This window comes from Cyprinodon variegatus, unplaced genomic scaffold, assembly GCF_000732505.1.
Source record: "Cyprinodon variegatus isolate N-32 unplaced genomic scaffold, C_variegatus-1.0 Scaffold277, whole genome shotgun sequence".
Taxonomy (NCBI): domain Eukaryota; kingdom Metazoa; phylum Chordata; class Actinopteri; order Cyprinodontiformes; family Cyprinodontidae; genus Cyprinodon; species Cyprinodon variegatus.
Window position 1 is genome coordinate 147513 of NW_015150730.1, and position 25150 is coordinate 172662.

At 37.2% G+C, this 25150-nt stretch overlaps 1 protein-coding gene across 5 annotated transcripts in view; it reads left to right on the forward strand.

The window, feature by feature from the left end:
* Nucleotides 1-7157: 7157 nt before the first annotated feature.
* LOC107090032 (voltage-dependent R-type calcium channel subunit alpha-1E-like) overlaps nt 7158-25150 on the forward strand; it is an 83792-nt gene continuing 65799 nt past the window's right edge. For 3 of the 5 annotated variants that reach the window (XM_015383173.1, XM_015383174.1, XM_015383175.1), the window contains exons 1-3: nt 7158-7309; nt 10618-11071; nt 17998-18261. In XM_015383173.1, the coding sequence (XP_015238659.1) occupies nt 10665-11071; nt 17998-18261 (671 nt within the window). In that variant the 5' untranslated portion in view covers nt 7158-7309; nt 10618-10664. Of the gene's footprint in view, nt 7310-10617; nt 11072-17450; nt 17928-17997; nt 18262-25150 lie in introns of those variants that run through there. The other 2 variants (XM_015383177.1, XM_015383176.1) reach the window with 2 other exon arrangements.

Below are 25150 nucleotides of genomic sequence, written 5' to 3' on the forward strand. Positions count from 1 at the left end.
GCAGAGGAGGATGGATGGATGGATGGATGGATGGATGGATGGATGGATGGATGGATGGATGGATGGATGGATGGATGGATGGATGGATGGATGGAGTGTTTGCAGAGTGTAATTACATCAGAATCAAAATGGCTAATTTTCAAAAAGAACTAGAATTGTATTTTGAAAGGAATAAAAATTTTCATTTAGGTCCAGAAATTCAATCAGACAATTTGTGTTTTACTTTCTTTCAGTTATATGTTAACAAAAAAGTATTTGAAACTTAGGTAAAGCTGCTTTTGAGCATTGCATGAGAGGTTATCCTAGAGTTAAAGATATAATGGAGGATGCTCTTGTTCTGAGTGCATCATCAAAATAAGTGGTCCTCCTAATTTTCAATCATTCTGGTGATATGTTTACGTAAGGCCGTCCTACATGCTCGCCCCATTTTCACTTACCGGTGGTGAGACTGACATAAAGGAAAAATTGCAAATCTTCTTTTGGAAAGTAATTATTTTTTTAATATAAATAAATAGTTAAATAAACAAACAAAAAAATTAACATATAATCTACTTCTTATGGAGAGATTCAAAGAGCAAAGAAACACGCTCTTCACCCTTATATCATTCATTAAGTGTTTACTGTTGACTGCCGAATGCATGTCACATTCATTTGTTTCACTTTAAAAAAGAAGCACTGTCTATTTTTTCAGTCTTGCTTGGCATCTCCATTTCATGCATCCTTTTGGCGCATTGCCTAGAGGACAGGACAGCAGCTACTTCCTCACAGAGATGATTCTGCCAGATCACATGAATCCATACATCTCACCATTTGGCTTACGGAAACTTACAAATACGAGGAGGACTTTATCTCTCTAAAACCCATAAACATTTCTGATAGCACTTCCAGTCTACAGATAGTTGAATGATTAAGTGATATATTAGAGCTCATAACTAACTGTCAGCAGAACAATGTAACAAAAGAACAACAGTGATTTGATTAAGACAAAGACATCTAAAGCTGTCTGTCAGGAAAATCAAGAAATTTAGACAGGTAGCAACAGTTTTAATGTGAATGTCTAGCAAGTGTGGAATTGAAGTCTTTATTTCTCCTTCATTGTCGGTGGCAGCAGATGGTTTCTCTGCTGCTCAAAGTCCCACTCATGCTCAGCCTTGGGAATAACAGGATTGGTTAAAAAAGAACACGAGTGACCTTTTAATTATTATATAACCATCCTGGCACAGCTTTAATCAAAGACAACTATTCTCTGTAATTAGTTCTACTGTTATAACTCTACAGAATATAAAGAACCCCCCCCCCACACACACACACACACTTAGAAAGAGCAACCAATAACATCTACAGTATAAGAAACTGTTTCACACCAACTGCATAAAGCCACCAAACTTTTGACCAGTATCTAATTATTATTTTAGTGTGCTTTCTCATTCAGAGTGAATATTTCATCTGTGCCTTATTTTTCAACTTTTGTTTTAACCATGGCGCAGTGGGTAGCACTGCTGACTTGCAGCAAGAAGGTTCTAGGTTTGATTCCCAGCCTGGGGTCTTTCTGCATGCAGTTTGCATGTTCTCCCTGGGCATGCGTGGGTTCTCTCTAAGTACTCCGGCTTCCTCCCACAGTCCGGAATCATGACTGTTAGGTTAATTGGCTTCTCTACAGTCCCCTTAGGTGTGCGTGTGTGTGTGAATGGTTGTTGTCCTGTTTGTCTCTGTGTTGCCCTGTAATGGACTGGCAACCTGTCCATGTTGTACCCTGCCTCTCGCCCAATGACAGCTGGAGATATGCACCAGCACCCCTTGCGACCCCACTCGGGATAAGCGTGTTAGAAAATGGATGGATAGATGGATGTTTTAACCATGTGAAGCCAAAGAAAATGTTGACATATGTGGAAGATTAACTGAACACCTGAAAGTCCGTAACAGGTGAAGGTCAGTTCAGTGATAAAAGTTATAAGAAAAAGACCTCAGTTAACATTTTCAAAGTGAATTCCAAATTAAGATGGAACAACAACTGAAATGTAAAAAGTACAAAACTGTTAGCAACACAGAGGGATCGGAAAATGACTGAGAGTACCTGGGAAAGTGTCATCCTCAACAGCACCCTATCCTTCCAAGACCAAATCAATAACACAATCTGGTCTGCATATTTCCACCTCCACAATATCAACCAACTCCACCCAGATGGAGATGACCAGGGTGTTCATCTCCATCTGGGTGGAGTTGGTTGATATTGTGGAGGTGGAAATATGCAGACCAGATTGTGTCATTGATTTGTCTCAACTACTGTAATTCTCTTTTTTTTGGTCAACCCTCAGAACCACTCCATAAACTTCAACTGGTTCATTATTCTACTGCCAGCATCATCACCAGAACTCCTTCCTCTAATCACATCACCATTGTCCTACGACAGCTTCACTGTCTTCCCATTAGTTTCAGAATTATGATTAAAATTCTTCTTTTTGCTTATCAGGTCATCCTCTCCCCTCCATATTTATCCACACTGTTCCACAATGCTGTTCCCTCTAATTCCATCAGATCCTCTTCCTCTCTCCATATCACTGTTCCCTCCCCCTTGACTGGACACCATGGGCTCCAGCACTTTTAACTGCTCTGCTTCCAAACTCTGGAACTCCCTCCCCATAGACCTCCGTAATATCAATTATTTAGTTGTCTCACCTAAAAAACGAACCTGTTCATTCATTCCATCTGTTACACTGCTGTATTTTTTCAGCCTTTCTTAAACCTTTGTATCTGTTTTTGTTTTTCTTTTATCCGTGTGCTATTATTGCATTCTGGCCTTTTGAGTTGTTCCCCTATTTCTCACTTTACACTTTACAGTGTCTTTCAGTTTCTTGAAAGGCGCTTTACTTAAAATGTATTATTATTACCACAGCACCCCGGCCAAATTTGTTTAGACTTTGGATACTTGCAGAGATGGAAAGTAACGAAGTACAAATACTTAATTACTGTACTCAATAGATTTTTCTGATATTTTTACTTTACTTTACTACTTATTTTTATGGAGACTTTTTACTTCTACTCCTTACATTTTTACACAAATATCTGTACTTTCTACTCCTTACATTTTAAAAAATTGGCTCGTTACTTTAGTTTTGAATCATTTCAATGGAGTTACCGTTATTATTTTTCACGTCATCAATACCAAATTCAATCTAATTGGATGGGAATCTACGTTGCATTTGACGCACCACTACAAGATGAATCGACAGATTCGGCGGTATTCATTCATGGCAAATCATTGCAGCTTGGTGGCGGTGGCGTTAGCATAGTAGTATGGACGACGAGATGATTGAAAATGAACACAACGGAGATCTACCGGTAGTCCTATTGGCAGACATCCATTTAAAATGTAGGCAACGGCATGAAAAAAGTGGTTTCTACTTTTACTTTTATACTTTAAGTAAATTTACAAGCCTGTACTTTGTTACTTTTACTTGAGTAAAGAAGTTTAATCAGTACTTCCACTTTAACCAGAGTATTTTTTTAACACAAGTATCTGTACTTTTACTGAAGTACGGAAAGTGAGTACTTTTGCCATCTCTGGATACTTGAAACCTTTATTTTTTTTTTTTTCATGAAGGGTCAGATCTCTAGAATTGCACTGCCCAGAGTGACTGCATATTGGACTAGCTCTGGTAGCTTGATTATGATATTTTTTTCTGAAAAGACCATAACTTACTATGTTTATGGAATTAAGTTTTTTTTTTCTGATAATTGTCATCTCTGGTGTTGGATGATGTGCGGATGAAAGAATTTCCGCAGTATATTTTTCTTTATTGGAAATGTCTTACTATGCATAAGCATAGCAACCAAGTTCCTTTTTTTTCACTCAAGAGCAGCTCATTCATATTTCAAAAGCTGAAACAACACTTCAAGCGTTTCTACTTCTAGTCCCAGCTGAGTTGAAAAGGAGGTGCAGAGGAGGACCATAGAGAAGAGTGAGGTGGAGGAGGTACTAGCCAAGTCTTTTTCATCAATTATGATAGTCAATGTGAGATCTTTATGAAACAAGTTAGAAGAACTCCAGGCCCCAGCTAGGACAGAGCCAGAATATCAGGAATGCAGTATTATGTGTTTTACTGAAACATGGCAGCAGGATCATATCCCTGGCACCGGTGACTCTCTCCCAGGCTATCTAGACATGCGAGCAAAGATTCTATGAAGGTTGGAGCACTCAAAGGAAGTGCATTGCCAGTGCTTGTACACAACAGTGTCATCCAGGACATGGTACTCTGAAATTTTGTGGAGGCATCAACAAACATGTGGATCAAAGGCTACCTGACTAACATATCACAGTTAATGACACTGAATGGTCAAGTGTCTAATCAGGTAGTCATTACTACAGGACCACCACAAGGGACGGTACTCCCACCATTCCCTTATAATATGTTCACTGAGTCACCTGTCACCTGCAAAAATACTAGGAAGACTCTGCAGTCACTGGGTGCATCAAAGATTGACAAGAAGCAGAGTCTATGGAGTTAGTGAACCACTTTGTGGCATGGAGTGGAATACAATCATCTGATGCTGAATGTGAACAAAACAAGGGAGATCATTGTTAATTTCGGAAGATACAAGAAAAAGCCAAATCCTATTACCATCATAGGAGAAGAAATAAAGGGGGTGAATTAGTATAAATACCTTGGCTTTCACCTGGACAACAAACTCAATCAAAACGTAACTATGAAGTCATCTACAAAAAGGGACGGAGCAGACTGTGCTTCTTAAGAAAGGTTAGGTTCCTCAGTGTGGAGAGTGTGATGCCTTCTGCCATCATCTGCTGGAGTAACAGCATCAGAGCAAATTACTTTAAAACAGCCACAAAATAGGCTTAAATTGGATGCAACTACACTTTCACTCTGTCTGAAGACGTTTCCAAACCTATTCAGGAGTTTGTCAGTTCTGTTGGCCCAAGCAATCTGTAGTAGGTGCCCTGATGTTTTAAGCAACATGGTCCAGCCTTCTAAGGACATTCCTAGTCAGATGCAAATCAAAGACCCACAAGTTGTTGCCCTGAGTTGGTGTTTTTTTTTTTGTGTATGTGTTAAGTGTTTGGCCATTCGAGTCATGATAAGTGTGCCTGTGCCATTTCTTTGGAAGGATTTCCAGAACGGAACTCTAGATACCTGGAACCTGAAATCACAATCTCTCCCCTCCTTTTGGCTTTTTCCATTTAAATAAGATGGTTTCCTTTACGGCTATTTCAAACTATTGACCTTTCCTTTACCAGACTGACACACCATGTATACATCGTATCAGTATGGTTGGCCAGGCTAGGTTTGGATCGTAATAAAAGTGAGTATAAAAATTAATAATTCAACAAACATTAGTTCAATTTAAAAAAACTCACACGAAGAGAAAAGACAATTAGAGGAAATGTATTGATACAATTACTTGGTCTTTAGCGCTCAGACCTCGGCAGGAAACTTACAGCTGAATTTTGATTGATATGCATAAACAAGAGTAAACAACAGGGCAGTTTCCCCCCCAGGCCTGAAACTGGTGGTGGAGTGGAGATAGATGAAGTTGGTCAGTCTGTAGACTGCTGGTTCGTGAGACGGTATGCTGAGCTTTATGGGGAGATCCAGTGGACTGTGTGAGCTGATACTAGGGCTTAACTCAGGGACCTGGAAGATGGAAGTCCAGTTGAATAACACAGGTTCAGAGAACCTGTCCATGATGCGCAAGCATGAAACGATAGTGGAGAGGAAAAACTCCCCGTTGGTAAGAAACCTCTGGCAGGACCAGGCTCAACATGGCGGTCTTCTGCCGGACTGATTGCGATGAAACAGGGAATGTAGTATGAGTCCTGGAGAAATGACACTCTGATTAAGCTTTTAGCTACGATGGTGGAGGAGGGGCACAGCGCAAAAACCGCCTGCTGATTGGCTTTCGTGGAAGTGTGGTTCAAACCTGATTGGCTGTGTCATAGGTGGATGTAGGCGAGCAATCAGTTTCTTCAGTTGAACTTCCGCCTAGGCACCATTTCATATTTTCTCTGGTATTATATATCTGACAACTTTAGAATTTTGCTTGAAATGTAAAATATCCAATGGTGACCAAACAGGGGAAAAAAGGGAAGAGACCTGTCACTAAGCTTCTTCTAATTCTTATTTTGCACATAAATGTATGTATAAAAAAAGTGCTCATATGTCTTGAAAGTTTTCTATAAAATCTTTTTTACACAAAATCATATGTCTTGTACTAACTTACTTTTCTGCATGCCTTTATATACCTTTTACATAAGACATAAATTATCTGTAGGTAAGAATCGTTTAACTAATAATAAGGATGAATTTCACATTTAATGTCATATTTTCTTTTCAGTTAGGTCCTCCTATTCCTAAATAATCACTTTATCTGAATTTGTAACAATAACATTCAAAGTCATAATTAAGAAGTGAACTGTTTTTTTGTTTTGTTTTTACAATGAAGATGATAACTAATACAATTATTGGGTACAAGGTGTTATTTCTGGTAGTAAGCCAATTCAGCAGTTATTTGTCATTAGATGATTCATTACACATATGGAAAACATGGAGTTGTGAGTCATTACTTGGTTTATACATATTACATTTATTTATTGTGCTCTTGTATGCATAACTATCTGCATTAATCTACAAAATTTGATCTGGACAGAGGTTAGTTTTTCGCATTTTTCAAATGTACGTTTTAAACAATCCTTTTTTTTTTGCTTTTTAGAAGAAAATGGAGTCTGTCTTTAAAAACATTGTTTATAAAGATAAAGAGTAAAATAAGCAACCTATAGCCTATCCTGGGTGTTTTTTAGCAGGTGTGTGGATTTAGCCCACCATCTAGTGGTTCATAGCTCACTATTTAAACTGATTGGTTGGTTGCATCCAAAATAAATACTTGTTGCATTACATTTTATTTAATGCATTAATGCATTAAATAAAATGTCATTATTATTAATCTCTCCCTTGATCGTTTGAAAATATCCACTGAACTCCCATATGATGAAGTTTTCAAACCCCAGCCCTCCACGTCGTAATCCACACTTCAAGTGACTCATATCACCAGCAGCCGGTTAACGTGAAGATGGTCGGGATTATTTCCCCGCCTCAGATCTTGTCTCCACGCGTGTTTACGCTCATGTCTGCCACACGGCTCTGGCTCCCAGCCACCCAGCGGTATTTATAGTCATACAGCGGCGACCAGCAGCACTCCAGGAGAGATCTTCATCTGAGCGTCAAACTTGGACTGACTGAGTGACAGGAGGGACATGGATTTAGGATCCAGCTCATGAGCGCGCGCACGGCACCTCGAGGTAAACCCATCAAATATGGATAGCTCCATTTTTTTGGTTGGTTTTTCTGCCTGTTTGTCGCGGGTGTTAATTCAATCCTCCAAATTGCATTTTTGTAATTTATTTCCATACTTCTGAGTGTTGCCTTTTCTCCCTCCTCCTCTCACTTAACTCCACAGGAATAAAGAAACGGCAGCCTATTTAACAATACCTGTTAGGAGGCAAGTTAATGCATTTGCAAGGCGACGCGCGGCTGACGTGTACAAATTGGAGGAAGGGGGGGCGCCTGTTGTTTTAGTGGGCATTAATTAAATGAAATAAGCCTGGGATCTGACATTTGAATTTAAAACAGACAAAAACTAAAACAACTCCACATATTTTATTTCAATATCAATGCACAATGTTCACATTTCTAATATATTTTGATTGTTTTTCTTGTTTGAATTGTCCATCAGATGAGGGATCCTCCTTGCTTCTTGTACAGTTTATAGCCTGTTGATATAAGAAACCTTGACCTTTAATTACCCCTCATCTGGAGCTCCACAGCAGACTGATAAAACCACCTACAGCTAGTTCTTTTGTGCAGCCAACTGCTCAGCAGCATACAGGTGCCATCAGGCTGCCCTTCTAAATGTGTGTGCTGACCTTGCAGCCTCTGCCAGCTCTCACAGAGGCGTTGCTACTGTGTTTGGAGCACAGAGCTCAGCTCAGGCTGTGTCCAGTTCATGTCTGAGGAGCCCATGCTGCTGATGATGAGTGAGTCACCAAGCGCTTTTTTGCTTCAGCTCCTCCACACTCAGTCATCTTCCTTTCAGCTTCCAACTCAATGGAAGTGGCCTTGTTTTGTCTGCCTCCTGACTGACTTGCTCCATGCAAACTTGCTGTTTTTCACCCTTTTGATACTCCATCTGACCCCTTTGAATGTTTCTGTCTCAATAAGACACAAGTCTCGCTGGCAGCAAAAAGAGAGAGGGGGAGAAAAAAAGCTTCAATTTGTTAATTCTTAGCTATATTTACCCTGAAAACGACCCAACTTAAGTAAATGCCTCCTTGGGTGAGCCCCACCCTCCGTGACTGAGAATTACACAAATCTCGTTTATCTTATTGAAAAAAAAAGCTGTTTCTCTGTATCACTTAACATTTTACCCAGACTCTTTTAAATTAAAATAAATTACCCCTGGTAATTTAGTATTGAATTAGGCACAAAATGCAGCCTTTTTAACCAGCTATATATTTTATTACAACTTCCATCATGGACAACGCAGTCCATTTACATTGAAGTGACTAGAAATGACCAAAGTAGTGGTCATTGATATGAACTTTGGTAAATGACGAGGTTTATTTAATGAATTTACAAGAATGCTGATGGTCTTTATAAATGTTAAATCAGTCTGGGTTCAATAATATGGGTTCATAAGAAAAATGTAAGTTGTGAACCCTATATTCACACATCACAGCAGCAATAATATCTTTTAAACTGTCCAAACATGATTGATTGCATGTTGTGAACAAAATACTTTTAGATTCCTATATTACTGGCAAGTTGAGTCTATTTAGGTTTACCCTTACTTTTCATTGCTAGGTAAACAAACATAGTAAATATCTAAAAATGCATTTAAATGTAGAGCAAAAAAACCCAAAAATTTCTGTAATTTTTTTAAGTTACAAAGAGTGCTATATTCCAAATATTTATTTATATGCATTTTAAACAAAACCCCCTATAACTAATACATTGTTTTAAATAGGCTCTGCTTCTCAGTCTTCTGAAGGCAGTGGTTGTCTCTGATGCTTCAGTATGATTTTTTTTTTTTTTTACACTTTTTCCTTACACAAAACCTTCTGTCAAGATCCTTGGATACATCACTTAGTAAAAAAAAAAGGTAGCTTCCTTGGCAATAGCCTTTAATCATAAAAACCTCAGGGATTACCAGTGAATGGTACTTTTTTTTTTTTTTTTAGTAAAACATGCTGAATCTAAATCACCTTCTCTTTACTATACAAAAGAATATTAAATCATAGAAAACAATAGTTTTATAAATTTATAAATTTGCATTTATAAGATAAAGTTATAAGACAATGGTTTCATAACGGCTTAAACAACAATTGATAAAACTACAGTGAAAAATTGATCAGCAATAGAAAGCATAGCCAGATCCAGGAAGGGGTTGCTTTTAAATGCTTTGTATTCTAAATGCAATTATTTGTTCTTGTTGTTGGACAAAGGCAACGAAAAAACATAACAAATTTGGTTGACAAATCAGTTGTTGGCATCCGTGATTTCTCCTTCAATACAGACTCTAACTAGGACTAGCGTCACTTTAATTTGCCCATATTTTAGTCAAAAGTAATCTAGGTTTGGTTGTTGTACATACTTTAATATTAAAGATACATGTTTTTGGCTTTTAGAAATTATTTACAGGTTTTATTCATAAAAGTTATTCTTGATAGCCGGCCTCATAATCTAATGGTAAACACTGCCAAAGTGTAATGTATCTGTGTAATTCCTACCACAATTCTTAAAATAATCACCACCCTCAGTTCCCTTATGTTTAAATAGTTAGCCTTTGAATTAAGAAAAAGGGGACCTAGCTAAAGACTCTAACGATTAGTTTTTTATGTTTCAACCAACAACATGCACTTTGAGGTACTTTCCTTTAGCTTTCCTTAAACTGTTCCCATTTGGATTCTGAGGCACTAATTTCCTCCTCTCCTAGAAGAATCAGACATCAAATGCAACATCAAAAGACATTTTAAGACCACTAAAGATTCAAATAAAGCAATGCATAAAAAAGTCACTCATAAGTCATTATTCTGACTCTCATTTCCTGTTTAAAGAGTTAATAATGTATCAGTGCTATAGACATGTCAACAGGAAAATGATTCTATGGCTAAATGAAGAACTTGGCATATGAACAACAAGGGTACATAGTGATAATGTCTACACATCCAAGTGACATGTAATTAGAGGTAAACATGGTGCAGCACAAGCTACTCATTTATCAATCATTCGCTGTTATTTAGGTATAGTTCAAAGTATTTTCTCTTAAAAAATAAACATAAGAATCTCTAAACTAATAAAAGAAACATTTTTATTAAATAATGGTCAAATATTCCTTTTGATTAATTCATTAAAAATTAGGCTAATTCGTCAGCCTGGGGTGCTGATCGAAAATATAGAAGTTGTGAACCCTTGAGCACCAACTCAACCTAAGCTGAAATGTTGAAGCATTTCAGTCCAAAGGAGTATCTCTGCTGTGGCTTGTCAATGCTTCCTTAATTGATGCCGCCATTTCTCATAACTTTCTCCTTTTCTTTTCTGCTTTATCCAGATTTTTAGAATTATGGTGAACCTGGGAAACTCCTGACCCCTGCAGATATGCACACCAGTTCAGATCAGTCCATCTCCCGTTCCCTCACACCAAACCTCCGCTCTTCATCACGCTGTGGAAACACTCATGTCCAGTCCTCATTGTCCCTGCCAGAGCCTGAGGACTGGAGGAGACCCACCTCTGCTGCCCGTCCAGGTTTGGCTCAAGGAGCTCGTTCCTGCTCTCTACAGGTCCCTCACACTGACCCTGAAAACCTGGGCCTTCCGCCTCGTGCTGCCAGTTTTGACGTGCCCTACAATCGCGAGGACGGCTCGTCAGATCAAGGCTCAGGTTCCCTCAGCCCCCATGCTGCACTGCGGCGACGCGGGGGTCTTGTGGAGCAGAAAGACATCATCATGGCCCACCAGGCTCACAAAATACAGAGCACGCCACAAGCCCGCAGGAAGGAGTGGGAGTGAGTATAAAAGAGCTTCCAATTCAAAGGATTCTTTTTAAACTGCACATGTAAAGATGATAGGTCTGCAAGGAGTAGGATGAATGCTCCAATGTAGAAAAAAAAATCATACAAGCCCAATGCACCGCTTTACTTATTAACCTTTAGCTTACATCTGTAAGGAGACAGAATTTGTCAAAAGTATAACCTCAAACTTTTATTGAAAAGCTTCTTTTTCCCATGTTTCTAAAACGTCCTAAAAACAAGCTGGCGTGAATAATGACAGGGCTGCTCAGCTGGAAATACAATGTAAGCCAGTACTGACAGTAATAATTACATCTGCAACTCCTGCTGCGATGTGTCTGTCTGTCATCAAAATAGCAGAAGATGTAACACTCTGCAGCCTCAGCAGATACCTAATACACCAGGACATTTCCATGTTTACTAAAACTGTAGCAATTAATGGGTTATTATATGACTAAATTACTCCTACAGAGATTTAAATGTGTTTTTATCCAATAGCTTAGAGTTTACGAGCATCTTTTTTTTTGTTTCACTACCAAATAGCAATAAGAGAGAGGAGCATATCAAATGACACAGAAAAGCTGACTAAAAACAAGTGGAAATAAATAAAAATTAAAAATGAACGATACAGTTGCTTCTTTTGGCTGAAGAAAAGATTTTCCAAAAAAATATTTTCAGCCAATTTTATTCTCCTAATGGGGAAACGTATCACGTAGCAATGAATTTAGAATTTTTTTAATATGATCATTAATGACCGACACCGAAAATACATTATTTATTAACCAGGCTGCTGTCAGCCTGGTTGCTTTTGTTGACTCTACAGCAGTGGTTTTCAATGTTTTCCAGGCCAAGGACCCCCAAACTGATGGAAAGATGGAGCGGGGACCCCTTAATTTTATGTATATATTGTATGAAATTGTGTTATATCAAACCTGTCCTATAATCACTCTATTACATATGGAGTAAAGAAAGTAATTTCACCCTGGGATTATTATAGTATTCCTGATTCTGATTCCTATGATGGGACAGGTGTTGTGAATGAAACAGTGCTCAGATTGAAAGAGCTCCTGTGTGTCACTGAATGTGTGCATTGATGACTGAAAGACATCTTCTGCCTCCATTTATCTGTTTACTACAGTGTGTTGAATTCATGTTAATGTGTATTTAAAGACATTTCAATTAGTAAAAAAATTGCAGTAGGGAACATAACAAAAAAATCTAGGCAACCAAAACTTTTGTGACCCCCAAACAGTACCTCCCTGGACCCCCTAGGGGTCGCAGACCCCCTGTTGAAGACCCCCGCTCTACTGTGTGTAAATAAAGAGCAACGATTTGTTTAACATTGCTGATATTATTTGACTGTTGCTGAAGAAGTCAGGACATCTAAAAACCCACTCCATCATACTGGTATTTCACCTCTTTCAATGAAATCAAGGCAAAGTGATGAGAATGTTGGAATTTGGAGGAAAAAATGTAAATGCAACCTAACAATGAACATCAGTAATACAATAGAAATTTTTGGGTAGAAAGTTATTTGCTGTTTTCGTTTCTTTCTTCTTTTTTTTTTCAAGAGCAGTTTTAAATGGATTTTTATTTTTGTGTAGGATTCTGTTTTTGTTTTATGAACTGAGTCATGAGCTAACGATGTCATATTTTCATTAAGATCTCACCAGCGCAGCTAAGCTCTTATTGTATAACTTCCCATACTTGCACAACACATTTATTATTTTTTATAGATATGCTCAGAAAAGTGATGCATTTTCACAAAATATAAGGCTTTTAAATTTAGACCACATAAACATGCATAGAATGTTTTTTAAAAAGAAATTAGCTGAAAAACTGCAAAAAATAAACTATTTAAATTTTTTAAGACAAATTTTGATTTGTTCCAGCTTTTTAGTTTAGACCTTTATTAGCACTATCCTGATATTGGAGGGGTAAATATTTACAATTAATTTAAAATTATTTTATTGGGGTTCTAAGTTATAGACCACAAAGGCAGTGTTTTGTTTTAAACAGTTAAAAATAAAATTATGCATTTTTGCATCTTACATTCTGAAAAGTGTGGTGTGCATTTGTATTCAGCTCCCCTTAGTCAGTTCCTGCTTACAAGCAAGTCTTTTGAGCTATATGTCTGCCAGATTTGCACATCTTCAGAATTAGTTTATTTTTGCCCATTTTCCTTTGAAAAATAGCTCGGTGATATTAATCGAAGAACATCTTTAAAGACTTATTGGAATTTTGCAACATATTTTGCCACTTCAATTTCGGTCCGTTTGACTGGTCGCTTTTGACACATGCTTTTCCTTTGATCCAAACTCATGCTTTTGTAGTTCTGGCTCTATAGTTGATACGAAATTAAAAAAATTCTGTTTACATGGAGACTAAATAAAATGATCCAATCGTGACATGTGTTTTTTTTTTTTCTGATTAGACCGAGTTGGCTTAGAGTCTTCAGTTTGACATGTTTACATGAAATATTTTTGATTTAATCAGCCCTTTAAACTGATTATTTGTGTGAACATAGCTGTTGTCTGCTGAAGCATATCCTTACATTTTGGTCTCGTTTGGACAGAGCATCCTATTTGTTTACATAAACATGAGGAATTGTTCATGAAAACAAATAACATATGTCTGTTTATAAGTAAAATCTGCAAATGGAATTAATTTTAGATTGTTTTTTTTAATTCTGAACAATATTTATTATTCATATTATTGTGTGGAACTTTATGTTTATGTTCTGTTGTTCCACAAATATGTTAAAGGAATTTGGTTAGATCCTATAATCTTCAACTTAATGACTTTGCTAAGAACCTAGAAAATGTCAGTTTTCTCCAGTTAATAACACTACATTGCTTTAAAGTCGATCCTGGAATCAAGCATTGCTTCTTTTAAGTTCCTTATATGTTGTCTGCTGGCACCATGATAAAATTAAAAAGACACTGTCTCCTGTTCTTTAAATAAAACAGGACACCCACTCACACTCAATTGGTATGTCACAGAGAACTGACTCAAATTTCTCTAAGAAATAACCAGCATACATGGCAGTGAAATTCAGATTGTTCATATTAGTTCTTTTTAATGTAAAATAAATGATCAGCAATGCGTTATTCACATTCCACCATGAACGGGCAAGATTACCTTGTATTTGAAATGGTCAGCACATCATAGTTTGTATTGAGGTTTGTACACAACTAATTTGCTGCAGTTATTAATCTATTTATGTTATCACATTCTTCATTAGATTCTTTTTTCTCTGTAGTTTATCTAACCAGTTTTTTTTTATTGTGTTTTGAATCTTTTCATGCTTACCTGTGAACCTTTGACCACCATATCTGGATCAGTTTGATTGCCTACCTCTAACCACTTGAATTTGAAGAGGCGCTGTATCAGTGTAACCTCCAGTCAACTAACATAACAACCCCTTGTGGTTTCTATTTACTCTTCACCACCTCCTCTCTATTTCCACTTTATTGCTGCACACTCTTGTTAGGACTGCATCCTCTACAGAAAGGGCTACAAAGAATGCATCCAAAAACACCACTATATACATGATTCATATATTTTTTAGTTGTCTATAAATGTATTGTGGTTATTTGTCCATTAGGGGATGCTAGGGAATCAAAGTAGAGCTGATGTGTGATGAAGTAAGCAGTAGGTCTTTTGAATGCTGCTCCCCTCAGAATGTTAAAGGCTATTAACACTATTTAATGAGTAATATGACATGTTTGTAAAATCCACTTTTGAGTGCAAGGTTTTTTTCTTTCTTTCACAGGCTTTTTAATTGTGATTTCGGCACATTTAATCAACACTCTGACCCAAATTCGGGTGTTACTAAACAAATTCGGACTCCGATTCAAAAATGTGTAACTGGTTATATAAATATGGAACATAAATGAACAAGGCTTTGCGCCAATCTGCGGCGATATAAGAAGCCATTATTAGACGAATCAAACTGACATAACTCAGAAGAGAGAGTGTCTGTTGCTAGGTAACAGAGAGAAAAATAAAATACTAAAACCACTCCAGTCAATGTTGGGTGAAAGCCTGTCTGCAATTATATAAATGCCCTTCAGAGCTCTGGCACCAAGTGCCATTAACGTTTCAGCTCTCGATACATGTCACCTGCAGCCAGACTTTCTCAGTCTTCCTCTCTGCATGATGTTTAAGTTGGAACTCCTTGGAGTTTGTTTGATAAAAATGTAAGATTGTAAGGCTAAATCAGATGTAGCAGCTGGCTTAATCTTTCTCAAAGTTTGGTAAGGCCTAGGCAAATATTAAAGCTTTTCTGCTCTTCTAATGATGCTATTTTTGTACTTCTCTGAGTAGGCTGCAAACAAAAGCCAAACAGCCTTAAATCAGGCTGCACCTGGTCATCTGCATACTGTTGTTCGGAGCATCAATGTGGTGACGGTGCTGTGCAAAAGTCTGTCAGCTTCTCCTCGCAAGATGTCAAGTGACCCTGATTGGGTGGTGTGCTCATGTTTGTGTGTTGGGGAAAACAGATTTCTGTAGGATGAGGTTGCTCTATTGTGCAACAGGGCTTTTGTTGGCAGAAATGAAAAGAAAAAAGCAGGAATTCAAGAGAGTTATGTAGCTATGGAAACAACAGCAAAGGAGAGCACTGGAGACACAAGCGCAGGGAGAAATATGTGCTGCTGGCAGAGATGGACAAATATTTTTTATCAGGCAACATAATTGGAGATGTTTTTTTCCCTTTGTATTGAGCTTTCAAAAAGTATTCACAATTCCTAAACATTTTAACATTTTATTTACTTACTTTTTCTTTATAGACTAGCACAGGTTAGAGTGTAATTCTCAAGTGAAATTAAAAAGGTAGAAAGATTTTTTTTTTCATGCAATTCTCTTCAGAAATTTGACAGTGGGGTTGTGTGTGCATCAAGTTTTTAAGTATTTTCATATTTTTTTTAATTAAATTAAAGTCTGGATGTTGACTAGGTTACCCTTACAAATGAACTTGTGGCAATTTAAATCTCTCATCTACTGTTAAAGCTGTATGTTCACTGCTATTTTTCTCCTCAAAGGTGAAGCTCTTCCCCCTTTCTAAAATAGCTGAGTACAAATTAATTTCACACTTTTCAGATTAATATTTCTAAAGCAATTTAGACCTATATTTGATTTCCATTCGCTTCAATTGGCATACTTTGCTTTGGTCTTTCACAGAAAAAATTTCAGTGAAATCCGTTGAAGTTTGTGGGTTTTAAAGTGACAAAATATGAAAAACAGTGAATACTTTTGTAAGACTCTGTGCAGTCGACCATAAAACAGAAATGGAAGTCTATTAGCATAATACACAAATCAAGATAAGATTTGTGTATTTAGGTCTTGCTTTGCTTGAAGTTTTACTCCGGGTTGGTTGCTGCTCACTATAGAGAAGGCAAATATGTCTTTTCAGAAATGTATTTTTAAATCCCCTTTAATCTTTTCTGCTTTCTCTTTTAGATCTCTTTTTTTTATGTCAAGTGAGATTTTGTCATTTTTACTTTCCCCTTGTTTTTTTTTTTTTGCCTGTCTACGCAGAAGGATCCATCAGTTAGCTCATACCCTAAAACACTGAGATGAGAATTCAAGGTGACTAATGCTGCTACAGTTGACTTTGATCATGAAAAAAAAAAAAAAAAAACAGCAGCATCAGTTGAATAATCTGTCTGTGGGGGCAGAAGTGGTCATCTTCATGAAAACGTTGGGGTGGGGGGGAGGAGGCAGCAGATGGAGTGAGAGAGCCCAGTCCTCTAATGAGGTCTCACTTGTGGCAAGGGGTGTAAAAAGACCCTGCTTTCTTCTGCTTTCCTTTAAAAAGGGAGCAGCCCTTAGATCTATTTCGTGTTCTATTTTTTTCCCCCTGACTTCCAAAAACACAAATCCAATATTAGCACAATGGCCCAGTTTTTACATTTTGCAACAGCCTAATGCTGTTAATAAAAATATGACAACACTGTACGTCTGTCTGGCGGAGAAACAACAATTTAATAGATGTTAAACAATTTATCTGTCCAGATCCCTCATGTATCACCTTATTATTTGTCTTTATTTTTTATTTTTATTTCACACATATTTTCTATTTCCCACAGCACCCACGATCATCTTTACATAATTATATTTTGAACCCACACAGCATGCTGTATATAGTCACTTTTTGTTGTTTTGGAGGATGTGTTTTTGTTCATCCTCAACAAACTCTAATTGCTATGGTAACTAGATGCACGTCCCTCCTCTCCAGCAGCTTCCATTCAGATGAAATTGGAAATGTCCATGAAGTATAGCGCTGTGGGAGGGGACAGGCGCTTATTTGTGCGATCCCGGTGGCTGCTTTTTTTCTCTTTCCACTAGGTGATAAGTCCAAGCGCGAAATACTTTTTTTTTTTTTGGGGGATGGATGGATGAGGCAAACCGGCTTGATTTCCACAAGTTGACCCCAGCGGGAAGATGCGTAAAGTTTTGAAAAGCGAGGCGAATTTCTCCGTCTGATGCGCTGATCGTAGTTTTTGATTCCCGCTGTTTGCTTAACCACTACCAGCTTGGATGTTGGTAAAGATTTACAACTTCAGTGGATTTTCTATAAACTGCTTGTATTAAAAGTTGCTCAGAGCTGATTATTGCGCGCTCTCAAAGTTGATTTTCTTTACAACCCACATTTTAACAATCTTGATTTGATGCATGGGAGCTTTTTATTTTTTATGAGAATTAAAGCAACTAAGTGATATACTAGTTTTTTTTCCCCGTGTGGAGATGGAGTGAGAGGATCTTGCAACTTGTAAAGGAATCTAGCAGCTCGAAAAGCTGAGAGCGGACTGCAGGTGGATGATTTTTTGCACTATTCGAACTCCTCCTCGTAAGTAAGACTAAATCTGTTGACTCCTTATGTGTGGCTATTGTTGTTGTTTTTGTTTTTGCTTTTTTAGAATGGCTCGGTTCGGAGACGAGTCCGTTCCCGCCACGGTGGACTCCGGGGATGGGGACTTGGAACAAGGTGGCGACGGACAGGACACCGCGTCCGGCGGGCTGACGGCTTCAATGAAGCAAGCCAAGGCGCAGCGGGCCCGGACCATGGCCCTCTACAACCCCGTCCCTCACCGGCAAAACTGCCTCACCGTCAACAGGTCGCTCTTTATTTTCGCAGAGGACAACATCATTAGGAAATATGCAAAGCGGATAATAGAGTGGCCATATCCTTACCTTAAAAGCGTGGTTTAAGTAAAAAAAAAAAAAAAAAAATGCTATTGCTTTTATTTATTTTGGGGGGAATGGAAGATGTTGCCGCGGGTTGTAGGTTCAGCAAAAAAAAAAAAAAAAAAAATGCTATTGCTTTTATTTATTTTGGGGGGAATGGAAGATGTTGCCGCGGGTTGTAGGTTCAGCACAATGGACAGCTCCCTCTTTCTCGCTCTCTATCTCTCGCTCTCTTTCTGACTTTTCTTCTCAATGAGAATTAGCTTCTCAAATCTAGTGATAATTTAACTTTCTGTGTACTTCCCTCTCTAATATTTGCTGTGCGATTTATTCGTTGCTGGTTTTGACAGGAAACGGAGTGTAAGCATGTGATGATCATTAGAGTCAGCTCTGCTCAGTGAGGGGGTGGCATGTAGGCACATCTCTGCTGCCTTAGTGCTCATTGGAATATGAACCTGGCCATGAGTAGGAGTTAGTTCAAATTCAGCAGGCAGTGCTTTTCTGATTCTCTGCTGTACTGCTGGTAAACAGTTTTCCTTTCTTTTAAAAGCTTTTCGTGGAATTTGTCTTGCCAGTGCATGATTCTGCAACAACACAGATGACAGAAGAAGCTTGTTTACTTTCTTTTTATTGTCATGCACATCTTAAGGCTCAGTTCCTTGCATCATCAGCTCAGAAGGACCATTCAGTTGCCATATCTGCCCACCTCTCCTCCTGCCTCACACCCCCTCTAGTATAGCATGCCAGTCTCCTACAGTTACCTAACCACATGCTCTCTGTGGGCGTGTGGGAGTCGGGCGAGTGGTCAGCACTAGCTGGCCACTGATGTGTGTATCAGTGGAGGCAGAGGTATGGTGCATGTGTGGGAGAAAGATGGCCAGTATAGTAATTTTGTGGCTGTGAAAACAGCACGTGTCAGAGTGTTGACTGGGTGAGACCTAAAACGTCCAAAAATCTGAGAGTGTGGGTGCAAAACAAATCTGTGTGAATATTTACAAGTCAAGTAACAGTGGTAATTGCACACTTCTACCAGAGCTTTAAAAGAATTTCATGAAGGTTGCTTCCTCATTGTACATTTATTGGCTAAGAAAGACTGCACTCCAATAGTCAAATAAAAAAAAACTTATATTATTTTATATGTTATGCCACATTGTACCATTTTATTTAGAATTGGAAAAGAAAATCTATTTCTATATTAAAATCTGAAAAATGTGGCATGAGGCTGCATTCAGCCTCTGGGTTGGTAGTTTGTAAAACCACCTTTGGCTGTAATTATGGCTGCAAGTCTTTTGGGGTATGTGTCCACCTACTTTTCCATTCTTATTAGCTCTCCCATCCCTTAAGAAAAGCATTATCACAGCATAATGCGACAGGTACAATGTTTCCCTGTAAGGACATTGAGTTGATGATTATAATTCAGTTTCATTCCAGTTCAGTTATTAATTTAGTGCCAATTCACAGCTAAGGTAATCTCAAGCTACTTTACAGAGACAATACTCTCAGATTGGTTAGGAAAATCAGTTATTGACTTGGAAGACATGCTCCTCCTGAAGGAGTTGAGCTATTGATTTTCACTTGAATTTTTTGGCTGACCTTCAGCAATCCATCATACCATGCATATATGTACCGGCAGTGTAGAGGAAAACTACCTTATAAAAGGAAGTAACCTGCAGCAGAACCAGACTCAGTGAGAGCAGCCATCTGCAGAGGTCGACTGGGGTTCAAGGAAAGAGAAGCAGACATACAAAAAGAAGCATATATACAAAAGTTAACTGTTAACTGGTGCCACAGGAAGGACACAGCCAGGCAGATGAGCTCCAAGCCAATTCCTCTAGTTTCAGTCAAAGAAACAGGACAACAATGAAATATAGGCCCTACTCATACATCTATAATTAGCGAGGTTGATGGCAGCAGCACTCAATCAATCCAGAATGGAGTCACAGTCAAACAGTCAAAGACAAGATGAAGTTACTATGATGAGGAAAACGCAGAGAGAACCTACAATTTTGGATGGAACTAAAGCTTAAACCTTTGCAGCATGAACATGGAAAATAGCTCTGGATAACTAGCTATTTTAGAAAAGGTATGAGAAATATACAGCCAAGACAGAGGTGATACAAAGCCTTCACTTCCAGAATACTTTGTGCATCATGTGTAGGCAAAAAAGTTCTGTTTTGGTCTAATTTAATCAGACAATTCCATCTGTGTCAAGTATATGGCCTGTAGAAAACTCACCGGCTACCTTCCCACAATTGCTTTAATTTTTCCAAGGTACTCACAATGACAATATTTGTAAAGCACACAAGACATGGGTCATCTAACTGTGGATAACTGTAGCTCTTCCAGAGTCATACCACTTGGTTGCCTCTCTGATTGCTGCTCTTTTTTTTTTTAGTTTTTAGAAAACTCACCAAACAGAGTTCAGTATTCTGTCCAAAGTTTAAGGTACCATTTTAAATCCCAATTTCTGCTATAAATGTCTCCAAAATGTTATCTCTGATTTCTTTGCTGTGATGCTTGGCGATTTTAATGCTCGTTGTTACTAATGCTATCCAACAGACTTATTGAGCCTTTACTGAATGGGTGTATGTAAACTGAGATTAGGAGACATAGTTATGGGCTCTTTACTTTTACTTTTAAAATTCACTCAGGAGTATAGGGGGCTGAATGTATATTCACCTACCACTTTACAGTAAAAAAAAATATAATGTAATATTTTTTGTGAATGTAGAGAGAATAAAAAAAATATAGCATATTTTTCTTTAGCTTTACAATTGAACACCACTTCAATGCCACCAATCAAATAAACTCCCATTCCAATCAACAAGATAAAATAATTCTTAATAATCTTAATAATCCTGTATATTGATCAGCAATATTTTTTTTTAGCTATTTTTGTTATTTTTCTAATATGGAAATCTTCTTTGTATTTATTTCAACCTCAGCTTGAAAACTGTTTAAATACACTGGAATTTGATTCATCAAAAATCAATTAATTACTGTAAGGCATAAAGGAAAAAGTCTTATTGACTTTTTATGAAAGACTAAGGAAATTCACTTTAATGCATGAAATTAGACTACGGTAGATAAATCAGGGCTGTACCCTTGTTTTTTTAATTATTTTTTTATCAGGAGCACTAATGCCCAATTGAAAGAAATTAGGAGCATTGATTTCAATTAAAAACAACCCGGTCATTCATGTTTCGTTAGGCTGTCTTTCTTCAACGGAGGTTTCCAATCACAAAACCTACGTACTCTCAAGCCTGGTTCTGCCCTTTGCAATATAAGCTTGTCCTCAAACTTAAGCCAAGGGAAGAGTTGGATCCAACTTATAAACCTTGATAGCAGTGTCGCTAGATATCCTCAGAACACTAAATTCTGGATCTATGTCCTATCTGTTGACATCTCTCATTAATAATGACATAATCACATAATTTACATATTGAAGGTACATCAATATTGACAATACAGAAAGTGATTCAAATACTCCAAATACATTTAAAACTCAAGATGAACTTTATAAAACATTTTCTAGTGTTCCTGGACATTCTTCCAGTCTCTTATTTTTAAAATCTAACAAATATCTTATTTAAATCAAACCTTTTTTTGGAGTAAAACGCAAATGAAATGGGTGAAATTTGTACTTCCACATGTGCTCCTAGTTTTTTTTTTTTTTTCCTACTTGTCGCATTATCTGTTATAAGGAGCAAATACAAGTTAAACACTTGCAATGCACTGCTCTGTTAATATATCATATAAGACAAAGGCAATTTTTTAGTCAGCTGAACATGGTTGGATACTTAGAAAAACAAGATATATAAGATGTTTGACTTTGGTTGGTATTGACAAACAATATTTACAGTTACAGTTTGTATGGAGCTGGTGGACAACCTGGCTAGGGGAAAAATATGTTGCCCTTCTATATTGATCTGGCTGTTACTTAGTGAATGTAATGATTTGTCCTTAGAACCTTTTAAAAAAGAAGTAAAAAGAAATATGTGCCAAAAGAAAGAAAATGACAGAGCAAAGCTGCACATATAAAGAGTTCAGTGGATAAAGGCTTTTTTAATTTCGTTGCAGTGACTTGCACAAGTCTTTACTTTATCTGTGATAAGTATTTATACTTTTGTTTTGCTCCAATTTAACACAGTGAACTAAGACAAAGTAGATGTAAAATGTAAGAAAAAATACAGTTTGATTATTTTTTTATGTTTTTTTAACACGATTTAAAAGGAAAAATTATTTAAAACAATGGTCTATCTTTTGTCTTTACCCTTCTTTACTTTTATACAGAGTACACAGTATAAAGCATAATGTCATGGGGAAGTTTAAACCACAGGTTAAAAAACAACCTCTTAAACTAGGAACTTCTTACAAAGCAGTCATAAATAATTTAGTGTAAATACAACACAACTGCAAACCTTCGCATAAATGTCTGTCCACCAAAAGTTACCTGACAGGTCAAACACCACATTTACTAGAGAAGAAGAAAAAAGGCATGTGGTCACACTAGAAGCTGCATATATCTACAGCTAATGTAAGAGAAGTTTCAAAATATAACTGTTAGCTTTGCTGGCTACATGTATAAGGTTAGCTAAAGAATGGCATGAAGAGAGTCATTGTTTAAAAAAAAAAAAGTCAAACCAGCTTTGCAGGGAATGGTAGTGCTTTTATAAGGCGACCAAATCAAAGTGCTGGCCTATTATTATTATTATTATTATTATTATTTTAAAGTGATTTTCCTTGGTATCAAGATTATGCTTTCTGTTGAAATATCTGAAGTAAAATACAATCACATCATGAGAAAATATGGGAAATATGTGTCAGGGTGTATGAGCAGTAAGACTGTTCATGTTAGGCTAGAAAAGTAGGAATGCAGTTTGTGATTAAGAATTGACTAAATATAAAAAGCAGGTAATGATTATAAAAGGACAGGATTACAGTATTAATGGATTTATTGAATGATTATTGTCATTATAATCTAATGATTATTATCTATTTCCAACTACTTTTCGATCCTAATATTGTCTAATGTGAGTCATTATGTGTCTCAGAGGATCCTATCTAAGCTCCCCTCCTTGAATCAGTGACCCCATTTCGTTCATAGTAGGAAAATTAATAATGAGCAGCACACCCCTCATGGGAGCCCCGTTGAACTGAATGTCACAAATGTTGGGGCCTAAATAGTTTATGCCACTTAACACATGTACGTGTGTCAGATTCTGGAGGACAGTGAATTACGTGAATTTTACGAAGTAAAAAACGTACCAATCACAGTAGCATAGATTTACACTTACTCTGGGACTAGAATTAAAGAGGATTAATATGACATTCATGAATCCATTACCACTTTGACCAGGACTTTAATAAAAAATTTGCATTATAACTTTGTTGTTTGATTTTCCATCATTTTGGCCCTTTAAAGTGATACAAATTAAGTCAATGAATAAAAAAGATGAAAGTTAAAAAACAAGTTAAAATAATGCAAACAATAGTAATAAGTCAGGTTTGGTGGATGTTGTTTTGGACTCAGACGCAGATTAGAAGGAGTCAGAGGTGAATCCTTTCAGGTTTAATGAAATAAAGAAGGTAACAGAAGAAAAAGTCCAAGGACAATTACAGGAAAACAAAAATCAGGAGACTTCAGGGGGGGGAAAAAAGTGAAACAAAACAGCAACAAGAAACCAGCATTGATGAACTGCAGAGGAGAGTTATATGTGGGAGACTGAACCAAGAGTGGAGTATTTAGTTAATTGGGAGCAGGTGTGGACAGAAGCAGCTAGAAAGGAGCCGGGTGGAAAGGAAAACGGCACCAGGAGGCAACAAAGAGCAACCAGGGGAAACAGGGCTTAACTGTAACTAGAAAAGAACTCAAAATGAAAACTTACACAGAACCAAAAAGTACAGTGGCAGATAATGACAATAATGCAAACCAATGTAGTCCTATAATAATTCAAACAACGCAACATTATTGTGTATGAAACCTGTAAAAGAGCACTGATGGATAGAGAGAAAAAAAATCATCTCTGTAAAAAGGACAGGGCTGCACAATTTTAGGCATGCATACAGGGAGTAGATTATAAAAATTATTGTCTTCCTGCTGCAGTATTCTGCCCTGTGTTGAATTTTTTTTCTCAACTAATAACAATCTACCATTGGTATTTCTGACTGTCCAAATATGTTCACAAACTTTCTGTACAATGAGACAGATCTCATGATCTGTCTCATTGTACCAATGCCTACTTTGTGGTGAAAAAAATGACCCTAAACTTTCAAATATGCTAAATAAAGATGCAGAAATTGTACCTATACTTTTCAGGTTTAAAAAAATCACTTTGTTTGCAAAGAGTTATATTGCTATATCCTCCAACCAGGTACTTTGCATACCGGTACTTTTGTCATGAGCATTTTCTCTGCGTATCCATAAAGCTGCATATTCATAAAAGTTTAGCTTTTTCTGCTTATTTTTGAGACAATTAAATATGCATCTTGTTAATAGATCACCCTTGTGTGGGCTATCACATCTGGAATTGTTTTTTATATTAGCAAACTTTCCAAAGATTGGGCCCTGAGTTTATAAAGACTTCAGTCTACAGTTTTGCCAGCTATTCATGGAAAAAGGAACCTGACTGTAGTTTGAACAGTTAGATCATCAGGCCAAGGTGACTTCACAGTGCACTCATTTTCCCTCCCTAACCTGCTCCTCTTACTCTTCATGAAAAGCACTTTTAAAAGCATGTTACCATGGATACTTGCAGTCTGTCTAACTGATTGCTTTCAATACCTGGGAAAATGTATCATGGTAGTACATCATCCATTACACAATTTCCTTCCCCTTTCTACTAAAAATATATTTGTAATTCAATTAGTAAGCATTAAAGCATA